At 55.9% G+C, this 14,985-nt stretch overlaps 1 protein-coding gene and 1 pseudogene across 1 annotated transcript; both read left to right on the top strand.

Annotated features, from left to right (window-relative positions):
* Nucleotides 1-7,223: 7,223 nt before the first annotated feature.
* Nucleotides 7,224-8,546, top strand: LY6D (lymphocyte antigen 6 family member D). The gene is made up of 3 exons (XM_042972653.1): nt 7,224-7,275; nt 7,972-8,070; nt 8,305-8,546. The coding sequence occupies exons 1-3, from the start codon at nt 7,224-7,226 to the stop codon at nt 8,544-8,546; spliced, it is 393 nt and encodes a 130-aa protein (XP_042828587.1).
* A 1,594-nt stretch (nt 8,547-10,140) lies between these two features.
* LOC102957528 lies at nt 10,141-13,741 on the top strand (annotated as a pseudogene).
* The last annotated feature ends 1,244 nt before the right edge of the window (nt 13,742-14,985 follow it).

Raw genomic sequence — 14,985 nt, 5'->3', positions numbered from 1 at the left:
GAAGTCGAGGTGCGGCCAAGAGACATTTCCAATGAAGACGTTAATTGCCCTTGCTACAGATGAGGACGCTGAGGCACAAACTGCTTTTTGGATTTAATCCCTGGCTGGCAGAGCGGTCTGCCCCAAAGCCTGAATTCTCTCTGCCTCCTCCCCGCCCCCACCGCTTCCCCACAGTCATTAAGTCAGGGGACTCTCAGACACCGCCCACCGCATACCAGGATCGTGTGGGCCCTGGGGCACCACAGACCTGTAGGGCTGTGGGGGGGAGGGTGGGGTGCTGGAGGGCTCACCCGACTCTCAGAGGGCTGCGATCCCAGCCCTGGGAAGGCAGTGAGGACAACAGGTGCAAAGGCCCAGAGGTAAGAAAGGGCCGGAGGGGCTGCACGGAGACCCAGGCAGTGGGGGAACACTAAAGGTGGGTCAGCTGAGCAGGGTTTGTGGGAAGCTGGGCTTGATCCTCAGGGAGGAGCATTCTGGGGCTGTGTGGGCGTAGGGCCACAGCCAGGCCACAGGCTTTGACCTGTTCCCCCTGGCAGGAAGGCAGGGAGCCCGCTGGAGCTCAGAGAGCTTGGCTGATACTCGGAGCACAGCACAGCTGTGGCCTATCTCCCGGTTCTGCGTCCCCCAGGGTCACAGTCGGAAGCTGGGCCTCTGCCCTACGCTCAGCCCTGGGGGGTCCTGGGTCTCCCTGTGTCACCTTCCTTCCACCCGGCCTCTCCTCCTCCCCAAGTAGCAGCACTTGTCCAATCTTACGCAATTTTCCCATGTAAAGATGACACGGGCCTCTGATCCCCCAAGTTCTTGTAGGCTGAGCACCCAGCTCCCTGCCAGGCCCAGCTGGGGCCCCACTCCCTGCCCTGAGGAGCCTGTCCCCACACCCAGAGCCGTTGCAACAGCATGCAAACCCCCTGCACCAGGGCCGGGTGCCAAAGCTGAGCCCCCGAGGCCACCAGGCTGAGCAGGGAGTGGCTGAGCTGGGCTGCTCCAGATTCAAAGCTCAGCAGCTGCCTGAGGCCCAGAGGAGCAGGGACTGGGTGTCCTCAGCATCTCGACCGTGTGAGGACAATGCACCCCTCACTCCCAGGCCACCTGCTGATGCAGATGTGGTGCTGCCAGCTCCTGTTATCTTGTACCCAACAAGTGTCCGGAACCTCGTCTATAAAGTGCGGAGTTGGAAAGAGGCTGTCCGCCTCTGAAATCTGGGTCTCACTGGAAGATTGAAGCCCTCCCCCACACGCACTGGGGAGGACAGTTGTCCCCATCCGAGAACTTCATCCGCTGTTGCCCAAAATCTGTTTTTTAAAGGTTTATGTATTTATTTTGAGAGAGAGAGAGAGAGACTGAGAGCATGGGGGAGGGGAAGAGAGAGAGGGGGAGAGAGATAATCCCAAGCAGTCTCCACACCTAGCGCAGAACCTGATGCAGGGCCGGATCCCATGAACTGTAAGATCATGACCTGAGTGAAAATCAAGAGTTGGCCACTCAACCAACTGAGCCACCCAGGCACTCCCCCAAAATCTTTTTTTTTTTTTTTAATCTGGTTGTCCTGGCAGGGGTTTAGTGTGGCTTAAAGGGTGACAGGATCCAACAGGGGTCCATTTCCTGTTCCCAAGGGACAAGGGACAAATGGGCGGGGGGGTTGTTAAGGAAAGGAACTTACACTGCTCTGCGTAAGAGGTACCAGGGCCAAAGACACACAGACAAACTGACAGGGCACATGATCCACGTAAGATGTTTATTTCTCTCTTAAGTGTTAGGATCAATGATGTCCTCTCAAAGCCACCCCCAAATCATATATAATCTTAAGTAAAAGGAACGTGTGTGCATGTTGGGTGTCACAAATCCCAGAGCTGCCTGCCAACCAGTTGTAGATCTAGGGCCTCTCAGAGGCCCCACTGGGTTTCACTCCACAGTCTTTGAGAATTACTGTTTTCTCTTGTCAGGGGGTAGGTGTGTATGTGAACGAGAAAGGGACGAGGGGACAGGAGAAAGAGACATCACTGTAACTATCTCCTACAGGATACATAAGTTGTATGAGTGGGTGAGTAGATGGATGGACAGATAATGGGTGGATGATGGAGGAATGGATGAATGGATGGATGGATGGATGGATGGACGGATGGTGGAAGGATGGATGATGGGTATATGATGGATGGATGGATGGATGGATGGATGGATGGATGGATGGTGGATGGATGGTGGAAGGATGGATGATGGGTATATGATGGATGGATGGATGGATGGATGGATGGATGGATGGTGGATGGATGGTGGAAGGATGGATGATGGGTATATGATGGATGGATGGATGGATGGTGGAAGGATGGATGATGGGTATATGATGGATGGATGGATGAATGGATGGATGGATGGATGGATGGTGGATGGATGGATGGATGGATGGTGGAAGGATGGATGATGGGTATATGATGGATGGATGGATGAATGGATGGATGGATGGATGGATGGTGGATGGATGGTGGATGGATGGATGGATGGATGGTGGAAGGATGGATGATGGGTATATGATGGATGGATGGATGGATGGTGGAAGGATGGATGATGGGTATATGATGGATGGATGGATGGATGGATGGATGGTGGATGGATGGATGGTGGATGGATGGATGGATGGATGGTGGAAGGATGGATGATGGGTAGATGATGGATGGATGGATGGATGGTGGAAGGATGCATGATGGGTATATGATGGATGGATGGATGGATGGATGGATGAATGGATGGATGGATGGTGGAAGGATGGATGGATGGATAAGCTACAGGTGTGTGGATTATGTAGGTGGTAGGTGTTCACTACCCTGGAACTTACACCCAATGCCATCATGGAGCTCAAGGGTTTAAGGCCGCAAGCTCAGGCTATAGCAGGAGGAGCAGTGAGCAGTGGCACAGCAGAAGGGAGAACCTAGGGGTAGAACATGAGCACATTTTCTTTTTCTCAAACCCTAGAGGGAGCTTATCCTAACATGCAGACAATAAACCCCCTCCAGGGCACCTGGATCTCAGGTGCTTTAGCTCCTGCAATTTCAGGTTTGCGTGTTCTGCAAGCCCACACTGCCAAGAGCCTGCAGCCATGGAACTCCGAGGTCCCCAGGTTGCTGTGGCTCTGTGGCTCGGTGCCTGTGCCCTTCGGCAAGCTCTCTTCCTCTGCTTCATGGAAGGACACAGCCCTCACTCCCCACTCTGAGAGCTTCCCCCATCACCCGGTCCCCTGAATCCCAGTGCCTCTCACAGACACAGCCGGAGACGCCAATAGGCAGGGCCCACGTCAGACCTCTGCTGGGGGACCCGGGGCTGGTCCTAGGAGCCGTGCGGGGCCTCTTGCAGGGGAGTGGCCCACCGGGCCTGAGAACTGGCGTGTCTCTCCTGGTCTACGGGAGCCTAGGGCTCCAGTCCAGGCATTCCTGGGGGACAGGCTGCACCCCAAGGCAGGGAAGGGCTGCCCATGTGGCTGCTCCCCAGATTTGCACTCTGGCAGAGCGGGAAAGGGAGGCCCCACACTGGTGGCCATGGTCCCAGGAGATGATGAAGAACAGGCGGGGCCATGCCAGGCCCTGGGAAGCAGGTGAGAGGGACCCATGTCTAGGCCTGTGGCCCTGTGTGTAAGGGTGAGTCTCCTGCACATGAGGGAGGGGCAGGGAGGCCTGGGTGTGGGGTAAGAGCCCCAGGCCAGCAGGGACAGAGTGGAGGGTGGGCCCAGTTTTGGTTCCCACTTGCTGACTGGGTGACCACGGACAAGGCCCTCTCTGTGTCATCCGAGGGAGGCCCCATGCGTGTGTGCAGGCGTGTGAAGGAGGCACAAAGGCCTCAGGGGGCACCGCATCCCTCCACTGGCTGACTCACAAGGGAGTCACTTCAGCCCTACTGGGGAGGAAGGGGCAGAGACAGGAAAGGGCTATGGCGTGCCAGAGGCCACCGGGGACCAGATCCAGGCCCTGACCCCCTTGTCCTTGCTCTATCCTCAGGAGACCCCCCTCCCTTGGCCTCCTTGGCCTCCCACTCACATGGGGTACGCTTGTCTATGCACCATCTCCCCAGCTCATCCTGGGGTCCCAAGGGCTGGCCCTGTCTCTCCTGTCTGTCCCTGTCGAGCCCAGAATGCAGGGTCTATGATGGGCACTGCTAGCCAAGGGAGTGAGTGGGTAGGTGCAGTGTCGCCCTGTGTGTAGCCGTGGGACCCGCCTGTAATGCAGCTTGAAACTGAAGGAGGCTTGTCCCCAGGCCCCAAGGCTTGGGGGTGCACCCAGTGGGGGAACCTGACTTGCCCGCGCAGAAGCTCACCTTCAGCCCAAGGCAGGGCCCCAGGGCCTCCCCGGCTGCATTTTCAGAACGCCTGGAGTGGCCCCTGTGCCGCGCTGCTTCCCTCTCTGGGCCACTCACCCCTTTGTGTGACCCCAGGGACCCCCATGGCCTGGTGGTCTAGGCCTTGATTCCTGTCCTTCCCCCCACTCCAAGGCTGAGACGTGGGGAGCAGTGGAAGGCAGGGTGTGGGGCCTGTGGGGCCGGGGGCGTGAGCAGGAAAGGCACACTGCAGGCGTAGGTCTGGGCTTGTCCTGGCGCCTGGCCTCCTGGCCCGTTGTGTTCAGGAAGCAGGCAGGGCTGAGGGTGGGGGCTGGTAGCACCCTCCGCCTGTGCCCCTCCACGACCTCTTCTAGCCGTTGTTGCTGTTGCCTCCAGGGACTGGGTGAGAGGGCTTGAGTTCTGGAAGGTAGCAGTTTTCTCCAGAGGATGAGGGGGACAGGAGGAGAGGCCATGGACACAGGAGTGTCCAGTTTCACGCCACTGCCAGGGTGACCTGGCTGGAGCCCGCAGGGCCCTCTTGGGACCTCACTTCCTCACCAGCAGAAGGATGCTGGAAGGGGGCCAACTTAAAGGGCCATGACGACTCCTCTCTCCCCTGAAATCTGCCTCCAAGATCAGGGCAATCAGGTCACCACCTGCAGGAAGTCCTCCCTGACTGCACTTCCAATGACTCCCAGTTCTTAGAAAGCTCCCGCCATGGGAACTGCCCACTTTCTCCCCCAAGCAAACTGTGTCTGAGGCTGCTGTTGATGGTTCTGCTAGGAGGCCCCCAGGACAGGCGGCTCACACCCTGGTGGGCAGCCCCTGTCCTCACTGGCCGCCTCGTCAGAGACAAAGGCTTTCTCCCCGTGGAACCAGGGCCTAGCTGCCACGTCTGCTCCCACAAGTGTCTGTCCCTGCCTCCAGAGCACACGGCCACAGTGAAACCTGAGGTGCCCTGTGCGGATGGGCCAGGTGTGCTGGGTCCCCTCCAGCCCCAGGGGAGGGGACCCTGCTGCCCACGGGCCTCACATCCAAACTTCCAGTCCTGGTCTGCCCGACACCCCTGGACCTGTAGCTCTACCAGGCCCTACAGGAAATCCAAGCCCCCAAACTTGTTTTTCCAGTAGCTTCCGTGCCCCTTGGCCTCAGTGAGTCACCCCTCCCCATCTGCCAGTCACCACCCCCTCCCCAAGCCCTATATCCTGCTTCCCAGGACCCTGCCTTCCATCTGCCCATGAATGGCTGTGGAATGAATTCGGGAAGGCCTCAGAGCTTGGGGTGACTTTCTCTCTCGGGATGTGGGCATGGGGCCCCCCGCATCACCTGCCTTGTCAGGGGACACCCCAGCTGCACTAAACAAGGCTCAGGGAGGCTGGGACCAGCCTGTGGGACCGCGTCAGGGGCCTCCCGGCTTCCCCCAGGGTCCTGGAAGGAAGCCACACCACCCCCCACCCTTGGCCACTCCCACCAGGTCCAGTAACTTCTTTAGGGAGCACAGCACAGAGTGTCAGGCGGCGCGTCCTTGGACCCCTGGCACCGGATGTAGCCCCGACTTTACCCCACGTGGCAGGGGAGACGGGAGGCCCAGCTCCGGAGCTGGCCCGCCCAGGGCCATGCTGGGGGGAAGGGCCAAGGGGTCCCAGACCTCCCCAGCCTGAACCCTGTCCTCCCTCCAGCCTCGCCTCCCCTCCCTGAAGCAGGCCCTCCAGTACTCGCCGGATGGGGGCTGCGGCAGGGGGAGGGCTCACCTCCGCCTGTGCTCTGGCCCTACCCGCACCCACAGTCGGCTCGGCCTGCCAAGGCAGGGACAGGGTGAGGCCTCGGAGGGCCCACCCGCGCCACCCAGCAGGGTCCAGCTGGCCTAGCAGAGCAGCAGTGGGGGCCCAGGGCCGGCAAGGAGACCTACGGGGCGGGGGGAGGGCGGCCCCTGTGCTTAGGGCCAAGCCCCTCCGCCCCCCCCGTCCCCGCGAGCACTGTGAGGTGAAGTTAGGGGGATCTGCCGGGCACGCACAGCCCCTGGCCTGGAAGAGCTCACTGCCCTCGGGACCAGAGCAAGAGACGGACAGCCACAGGTCCCGGAGCAGGGTGAAGGCTGGGGCTCCTCCGGGAGGGCCGGGGCCCAGGGCACGGTGGACAGAGTCCTTGGTGGGAGGGTGGAAGGAAGGGCTGTTGGAGACTCGAGGGGCCCTCGGCTTCTCCAAGTTGGAGAGCCAGTTGAATCTCTGCCTCGGCTCCGTCCCCTCCCCCATCAGCCCTGCCCCTGCCCCTCCCCCAGTGCCCCAGGTCCTGCCCCTGGTCCCACGCTCACCTCTCTGCAGGCACATCCAGCCTCCACACGCCGAGCCCAGGGCCCACCCTGCTCCTCCTCCTCTCACTACCCCGAGGTCCTGGCATCTCAGCAAGGTGCCTTCGTTCGGTGGGGTCCTTTGCCCAGGGCTCCATGGGTGGGCCTGGCGATCCTGAGCCCCGAGCCCAGGAAGGCAGGGCCAGCGCGGAGAGCACAGCCCTGGGCGCCCACAGGGCACCTGCATAGCCTTGTGACCCTGTTGACCTTATCTGAGGGTGGGGGTCTCAAGGGAGGAGGGGACAGGCCTGAGACAAAATGATCCGGGGGTCGGACAGAGAGCCGGAGAGAGGAAGAGGACGCAGTGAGCTGCAGAGCCAGCGGAGGCCTCTGTCCCTCGCCCGGAGGTGGGGGGAGGGAAGCCCCCCGCTCTGGGGGGCAGGCAGCCAGGGGCAGAGGTCCCTCCAGGTGGCAGGGGAGGCCGCACCGGGCGGGTGGGTGTGGGCCAGCCAGGGTGGGGCGGGTGGAACGCTACTGCCTGGCCACCTGCCCGCCTTGGTCCCTCCCACCAGCACCTGTCCCAGCTATAAGGCCTCCAGAGAGGAGGGGCCCCCACTGCTCCCGGAGACACCCCAAGATGAAGCCAGGTCTGCTGCTCCTCGTCGCACTGGCGGTAGCCGCGGGGCCAGGTGGGTGAGGGGCAGGGTGCAGGGCTGGGGCGGGTGGGCAGCTTGGGTCTGTGGGACACGCTCTGGAAGCCTGAGGTTACCGGCCTTTGGGCTCAGGGAATCCTGGACTGAATTTCAAACAAAATGAACCCATGTCTTAGTGGAATCAGACTTAAAATATCGCAGCATCTTCGAATCAGCCCATGAGATCAGACACGCAGAGGGAGAGAGGCTGGGAGCGGTGCTGAGATGCCTCCCCTGGGGAAAGACCAATGCTCGGGTCGCCCAGCCCCTGACTGTCTGGTCCCCGGGAAGCCCCTCCTCCCACAGGCTCAGCGTGGTCCGGCTGAAGCCCTGGGCCTTGACTCAGGTCCTCACGGTCACTTCCGCCCGCTGGGGGCAGCCTCTGGCGGCGGGGGGTGGGGGGCAGCCGTCGTGTCTTGTGAGCTGCTCTCAGCAAGTCTCAGAGCTCTGTGATGTCCCTGGGGAAGGGTCCCCCGTGTACCCAGCACCGCCAGCTCTCTAGACAGGCCCAGCACAGCCCCTCCTCCCGGCACAAGGGGTCCCGGCGTCCCAGGCTCTGGGCAGCCAAGGACTGTCGCCTCCTGCCTCCGGGGACACAGGAGCCCTGGCAGGGCCTGGGGTGTAGGAGGGGCCTGGCGCGGGTCAGCAGAGGGCTCGGTCCAGACAGTGACCCCTGTGCCCCTCGCCCCCCAGCCCTTGCTCTCCGCTGTCACGTGTGCTCCAGCTCCACCAACTGCGAGAAAGCTCAGGACTGTGCGGCCAGCGCACGCTACTGCAGGACCATAACCAAGCGTGAGTGACCCGGGAGCACGGAGCCAGGGAAGGGGGCCCCGCAGGGCACCCCAGAGCTCCGCTCAGGGGCCCCGACGCCGGCAGGCTGGTGGGGACGGGTCGGTGATGGGTCGGCCGGGGGGGCAGTGGGGGCCGGGAGCTGGGACTTGGGGTGCTGGGGAGGCCAGACGCGGGGGGCGGGGGGCGGGGGGCTCAGAGGCAGCTGCCCAGTCTGACTGTGCCCATCCGTTCCAGTGGAGCCCCTGCTGGGGAACCTGGTGGAGAAGGACTGCGTGGAGTCGTGCACGCCCACGCACAACCTTCAGGGCCAGGTCAGCAGTGGCGCGATGGCCACCCGGTGCTGTCAGGGCGACCTGTGCAACAAGAGCCTGCAGAGCAGCGCCCCCGCCCGCAGCCGGCTCAGCGGCCCCGCCCCCGGCCTGGCGCTGGCCCTGGGCCTCCTCCTCGCCGCCCTCCTCTCAGCCCCCAGCCTGTGACCTGCGCATCCCCTTTCCCCGGGGACTTCCAGGCCCCCCGTCGCTTCCTCTCCCGGACTGGGAGATTCCGCAGCCCCTCCCTCACCACGACGGGGAGGTTCCCGCGACCTGGGCTGGGGGCCCCCTGGGAGGGTCTGGGGCCGAAGCCATTTTTCTACTTGAACCTCTGCACAGGAATAAATGATCGAAAACCAGCGTGGTTGTGTCTTCCTATTTCAGGAGTGCAGGGGGGAGGGAGGAGGCCATCCCGCCTCACAGGCCCCCAGGGCCTGGGACTTGTCACCCAGGGCCCTTCTTGGCCTCGTGCAGGACTCCTGAAATACCAGTGTCACCCCCCCCCCACACTCTCAGAGGAGACACAACCCTCCCCAGGCATCTTCTCTGCAGCCCCAGGAGAGGACGCTCCTGGGGGAGGCTTGGGTGGGGGGCACAGGGCAGAAGGCCTGTGACCCAAATGGTCAGAACACACACACACACACACACACACACACACACACACACACCTCCACCCTAGGGAGGCTGGCAAAGGGGGCTGTTGAGCTCACCTGGATGGGGTCAGCCCAATGTGGGTAAACTTACCTTGGCCCAACTGCCTGGATCTGGGCCCCGCTGCCCGGGTTCCAGGTCTGCTGCCCGGATCTGGGCAACTGGATCATTGTGTCGCTGTGAGTTCTCAGCACCCCCGCAGATGCCCAAGCAAGCAGCCTGCCCCTTCCTAGGAGGACCAGAGGCTTCGGAGGCCTGCACCCCCTGCCGGGTGGCCACCACCTTCTGAGGCCTCACCTTGGGCTGGACAGAGCCCCGACTCCGGTGCCAGCAAGGAGGAGCCCTGGCTGGCGGGGCCCCCCGCAGGGTGCTTGGCTGAGGGACCAGCGGGAGCAGGAGCAGGGCCCGGGGAGCCTGAGGGCCCTGGCGCCCAGACCTACTGGGGGGGCAACGCCCGCTTGGCATGCCTCTGTGTCTCCATCACATCACCTAAATTAGGAGCTTCACACGGGTGCCACCATCAGCTACACCCACGTCCCCAGCTTTGCCCACGTGTGTCCCGCCCCAACCCCCATGGCTTCCTCACCATCCAACATCCTCTGTCTTTGCTCAGCTCGGCCAGGGCACACCTGAAGTAACGATAAAGTGGACACACCCAGGGTGCACACGGTGATGAGACTTACACGCTCTGTGCCCCTGAAGTCACCACTACGACCAAGACAGTGAGCAGCCCATCACCCGCAAAGCTGCCTGCAACCCCTTTGGGCACCCCCTCCGTCCTCCCCTGCACGCCCCGCCCCTGGCAACCACCGAGTGCGCTGTTTGTAACAGAGCTATTCGCCGCCCCGCCCCCTCCCGCTCAAGCCTGGAAACGCCCCATGTGCATCAGCCCACGTTTTCTAGAATTGGATAAAATGGAATCTCACAGCACGTACTCTTTGTCTCGGGTTTCTTTCCTCAGCAGGATCCAGAGACACATCCCTGCTGCGGAGGGGTCTCTGTCATTCCCTCCTGCTGCCGACAGGACTCCGCTATACGGTCACATCATGGTCCCTCCACCCACGCACCTGTTGATGGACATCTGGGAGGTTCCCAGGCCTGAGGCCTCATGAGGAATGTCGCTGTGGGCAATCGCCTCCGGTCTTTGCGTGGACAGATGTTTGCACCTCGCTTGGGTACAACCCAGGAGTGGAATCCGGGGGCAGGTGATAGGGGGATTCTTCCGTCGGAGGGGCCACCAAACTGCTCTCCAAAGAGGCTGCTCTCCCCCATCCCCACCGGCAGCGGAAGAGGGCTCCCGCCACTCTAACACGCTCGCCGACACAAGGTGCTGTGGGTCCTTAACCGTGGACACTCCCACGGGTGCGTCCGTCTGTATGTCCGTCTTGACGCCCTTACCACACTGTTGGGAGTGTATTAAGGCCGAAACTCGGGTCGTGTGACACCTCTACCTTTCACCTTCATTTTCAAAATGGTCTTAGCGATTTTAGATCCTTCGCATTTCCATATGCATTTCAGAGTTAGCCTCCTAGTTTCCTCATGAACAATGCCCTTGGGATATGGGCTGGGACTGCACCTAATCCATAGATCAGTTCAAGGAGAATTTACATCTCATTATTTTTTAATGTTTATTTTTGAGACAGAGAGAGAGAGAGAGAGAGAGACCACGCACGAGCACGCATGGGGGGGGGCCAGAGAAAAGAGGGGAGGACAGAGGATCCAAAGCAGGTTCCATGCTGACAGCAGAGACTCCGATGGGGGGCTTGAACTCACAATCCGTGAGATCATGACCTGAGCCAAAGCTGGACACTCAACCAACTGAGCCCCCAGGCAGCCCTACATGTTATTATTAAGTCTGCTCATCAATGAGGACGGGGTACCTCTCCATCTGCTGACGCCCTTAGCAATGTATTTCAGCAGTGTTTTGCAGCTTTCAGAGCAAACAGGCTTTACACATCTTTTGTCAACACCATCCCTAAGTATTGCACGGGATGCTCTTTATAAATGGTATTTTCAATGATCGATTGTTGGTTGTAAGAATACAGAAGTACAATGAATTTTTTGCTCGTTAACCTTTTATTCTGCAACCTTGCTAAACCAACATAGTTTTAGAAGGGTTTTCTTGAGTTGTTTTTTTTAATATTTTAAATTATTTATTTTTTTAAATTTACATCCAAGTTAGTTAGCATAGAGTATAAAATGATTTCAAGAGTAGATTCCAGTGATCTATCCCCTGTGTGTAACACCCAGTGCTCATCCCCAAAAGTGTCCTCCTTAATGCGCCTCACCCATTTAGCCCATCCCCCCTCCCACAACCCCTCCAGCAACCCTCAGTTTGTTTTCTGTATTTAAGAGTCTCTTATGGTTTGTTCCCCTCCCTGATTTTATATTATTTTTGCTTCCTTTTCCTTATGTTCATCTGTTTTGTATCTTAAATTCCACCTATGAATGAAGTCATAGGATTTTTGTCTTTCTCTGACTAATTTCACTTAGCATAATACCCTCCAGTTCCATCCATGTAGTTGCAAATGGCAAGATTTCATTCATTTTGATTGCCGAGTAATACTTCATTGTATATATAAACCACATCTTCTTTATCCATTCATCCATCGATGGACATTTGGGCTCTTTCCATACTTTGGCTACTGTTGATAGTGCTGCTATAAACACTGGGGTGCATGTGTCCCTTCGAAATAGCACACCTGTATCCCTTGGATAAATGCCTAGTAGTGCAATTGCTGGGTCATAGGGTAGTTCTATTTTTAATTTCTTGAGGAGCCTCCATACTCTTTTCCAGAGTGACTATACCAGTTTGTATTCCCACCAGCAGTGCAAAAGAGATCCTCTTTCTCTGCATCCTTGCCAACATCTGTTGTGTCCTGAATTGTTAATTTTAGACGTTCTGACAGGTGTGAGGTGCTATCTCAATGTGGTTTTGATTTGTATTTCCCTGATGATGAATGATGTTGATTATTTTTTGATGTGTCTTTTGGCCATCTGGATGTTTTCTTTGGAAAAGAGTCTATTCATGTATTTTGCCCATTTCTTCACTGGATTATTTGGGTTCTGGGGGGGGGTGTTGAGTTTGATAAGTTCTTTATAGATTTTGGATACTAACTCTTTATTTGATATGTCATTTGCAAATATCTTCTCCCATTCTGTCGGTTGCCTTTTAGTTTTGCTAATTGTTTCCTTTGCTGCGCAGAAGGTTTTTATTTTGATGAGGTCCCAGTAGTTCATTTTTGCTTTTGTTTCCCTTGCCTCTGGAGACGTGTTGAGTAAGAAGTTGCTGCGGCCCCGGTCAAAGAGGTTTTTGCCTGGCTTCTCCTCGAGGATTTTGATGGCTTCCTGTCTTACATTTAGGCCTTTCATCCATTTTGAGTTTATTTTTGTGTCTGCTGTAAGAAAGTGGTCCAGGTTCGTTCTTCTGCATGTTGCTGCCCAGTTTTCTCAACACCACTTGCTGAAGAGACTGTCTTTATTCCATCGGATATTCTTTCCTGCTTTGTCAAAGATTAGTTGGTCATGTGTTTGTGGGTCCATCTCTGGGTTCTCTTTATTCTGTTCCACTGGTCTGAGTGTCTGTTCTTGTGCCGGTACCATAGTATCTTGATGATGACAGCTTTGTAGTACAGCTTGAAGTCCAGGATAGTGATGCCTCCAGCTTTGGTTTTCTTTTTCAGGATTGCTTTGGCTATTCGGGGTCTTTTGTGGTTCCATACAAATCTTAGGATTGTTTGTTCTAGCTCCATGAAGAATGCTGGTGTTATTTTGATAAGGATTGCATGAATATGTAGATTGCTTTGGGTAGTGTTGGGTTAGGGTTAGGGTTAGGGTTAGGGTTAGGGTTAGGGTTGGGGTTGGCTTTGTCACCTATGCCACTATGGAAGAGGTGGATGCAGCCATGAATGCAGGGCCACACAAGGTGGATGGGAGAGTTGTAGAACCAAAGAGGGCTGTCTCATCTCGAGAGAAGATTCTCAAAGACCTGGTGCCCACTTCACTGTGAAAAAGATTTATGTCAGTGGCATTAAAGAAGACACTGAAGAACGTCATCTAAGAGATTATTTTGAACAGTATGGGAAAATGGAAGTGATTGAAATCATGACTGACCGAGGCAGTGGCAAAAAGAGAGGCCTTGCTTTTGTAACATTTGACGACCATGACTCTGTAGACAAGACTGTCATTCAGAAATACCATACTGTGAATGGACACAACTGTGAAGTAAGGAAAGCTTTATCTAAGCAAGAGATGGCTCGTGCTTCCTCCAGCCAAAAAGGTCAAAGTGGTTCTGGGAACTTTGGTGGTGGTCGTGGAGGTGATTTTGGTGGGAGTGACAACTTTGGCTGTGGAGGAAACTTCAGTGGGCGAGGTGGCTTTGGTGGCAGTCGAGATGGTGGTGGATATGGTGGCAGTGGGGATGGCTATAATGGATTTGGTAACAATGAAAGCAGCTTTGGAGGTGGTGGAAGCTGTAATGATTTTGGCAACTACGACAATCAATCTTCAAGTTTTGGGCCCATGAAAGGAGGAAATTTTGGAGGCAGAAGCTCTGGCCCCTATGGTGGTGGAGGCCAATACTTTGCCAAACCACAAAACCAAGGTATCTATGGAGGTTCCAGCAGCAGCAGTAGCTATGGCAGTGGTAGAAGGTTTTAATTACTGCCAGGAAACAAAGCTTAGCAGGAGAGGAGAGCCAGAGAAGTGACAAGGAATCTACAGGTTACAACAGATTTATGAACTCAGCCAAGCACAGTGGTGGCAGGGCCTAGCTGCTACAAAGAAGACACGTTTTAGACAACACTCATGTATATGGGCAAAAAACTCGAGGACTGTATTTGTGACTAATTGTATAACAGGTTATTTTAGTTTCTGTTCTGTGGAAAGTGTAAAGCATTCCAACAAAAGCCTTTAATGTAGTTTTTTTTTTTTTTTTTTTTGGACAGAGAGAGACAGAGCATGAACGGGGGAGGGGCAGAGAGAGAGGGAGACACAGAATTGGAAACAGGCTCCAGGCTCCGAGCCATCAGCCCAGAGCCTGATGCGGGGCTCGAACTCACAGACCGCGAAATCGTGACCTGGCTGAAGTCGGACGCTTAACCGACTGCGCCACCCAGGCGCCCCTGTAGTTTTTTTTTTTTTTTTTTTTGCACCCATGCTGTTGATTGCTAAATGTAATAGTCTGATCATGACGCTGAATAAATGTGTCTTTAAAAAAATAATAATAAATACATAAAATGTGCTCTTGTAAGCAGCTTATAGATGGGTCTTGATTTCTTATCCATTCTGATACCCTATGTCTTTTGATTGGAGCACTTAGTCCATTGACATTTAGAGTGATTACTGAGAGATATGAATGTAGTGTCATTGTATTGCCTGTAGAGTTGGAGTTTCTGGAGATGTTCTCTGGTCCTTTCTAGTCTTTGTTGATTTCGGTCTTTTTTGTTTTGTCTTTTCTCCACCCAGCAAATTCCCCTTAAAATTTCTTGCAGGACTGGTTTAGATTTCCTTTAGTTTTTGTTTGTCTGGGAAACACTTTCTCTCTCCTTCTATTTTGAATGAGAGCCCTTTGTGGACGAAGAATTCTTGGCCGTATATTTTTCCAATTCAACACATTGAATGTACCTGCCACTCCTTTCTGGCCTGCCAAGTTTCTGTGGATAGGTCTGCTGCAAACCTAACCTGTCTTCCATTATAGGTTAAGGACTTTTTTTTCCCTTGCTGCTTTCATAATTCTTTCCTTGTCTATGTATTTTGTGACTTTGACTATGATGTGCTTTGATGATTGTCAGTTTTTGTTGAATCTAATAGGAGTTCTCTGTGCTTTTTGATGTCTGTGTCTTTCCCCAGATTAGGAAAGTTTTCTGCTACAATTTGCTCACATAAACCTTCTGCCCCCTTTTCTCTCTCTTCATCTTCTGTGACTCCTATGATTTGTATGTTATTCCTTTTT

Source organism: Panthera tigris, chromosome F2 (assembly GCF_018350195.1).
Source record: "Panthera tigris isolate Pti1 chromosome F2, P.tigris_Pti1_mat1.1, whole genome shotgun sequence".
Classification (NCBI taxonomy): Eukaryota; Metazoa; Chordata; class Mammalia; order Carnivora; family Felidae; genus Panthera; species Panthera tigris.
The sequence above is the reverse complement of the archived record's forward strand: the minus strand, read 5'-3'. Positions and strand labels throughout refer to the sequence as shown.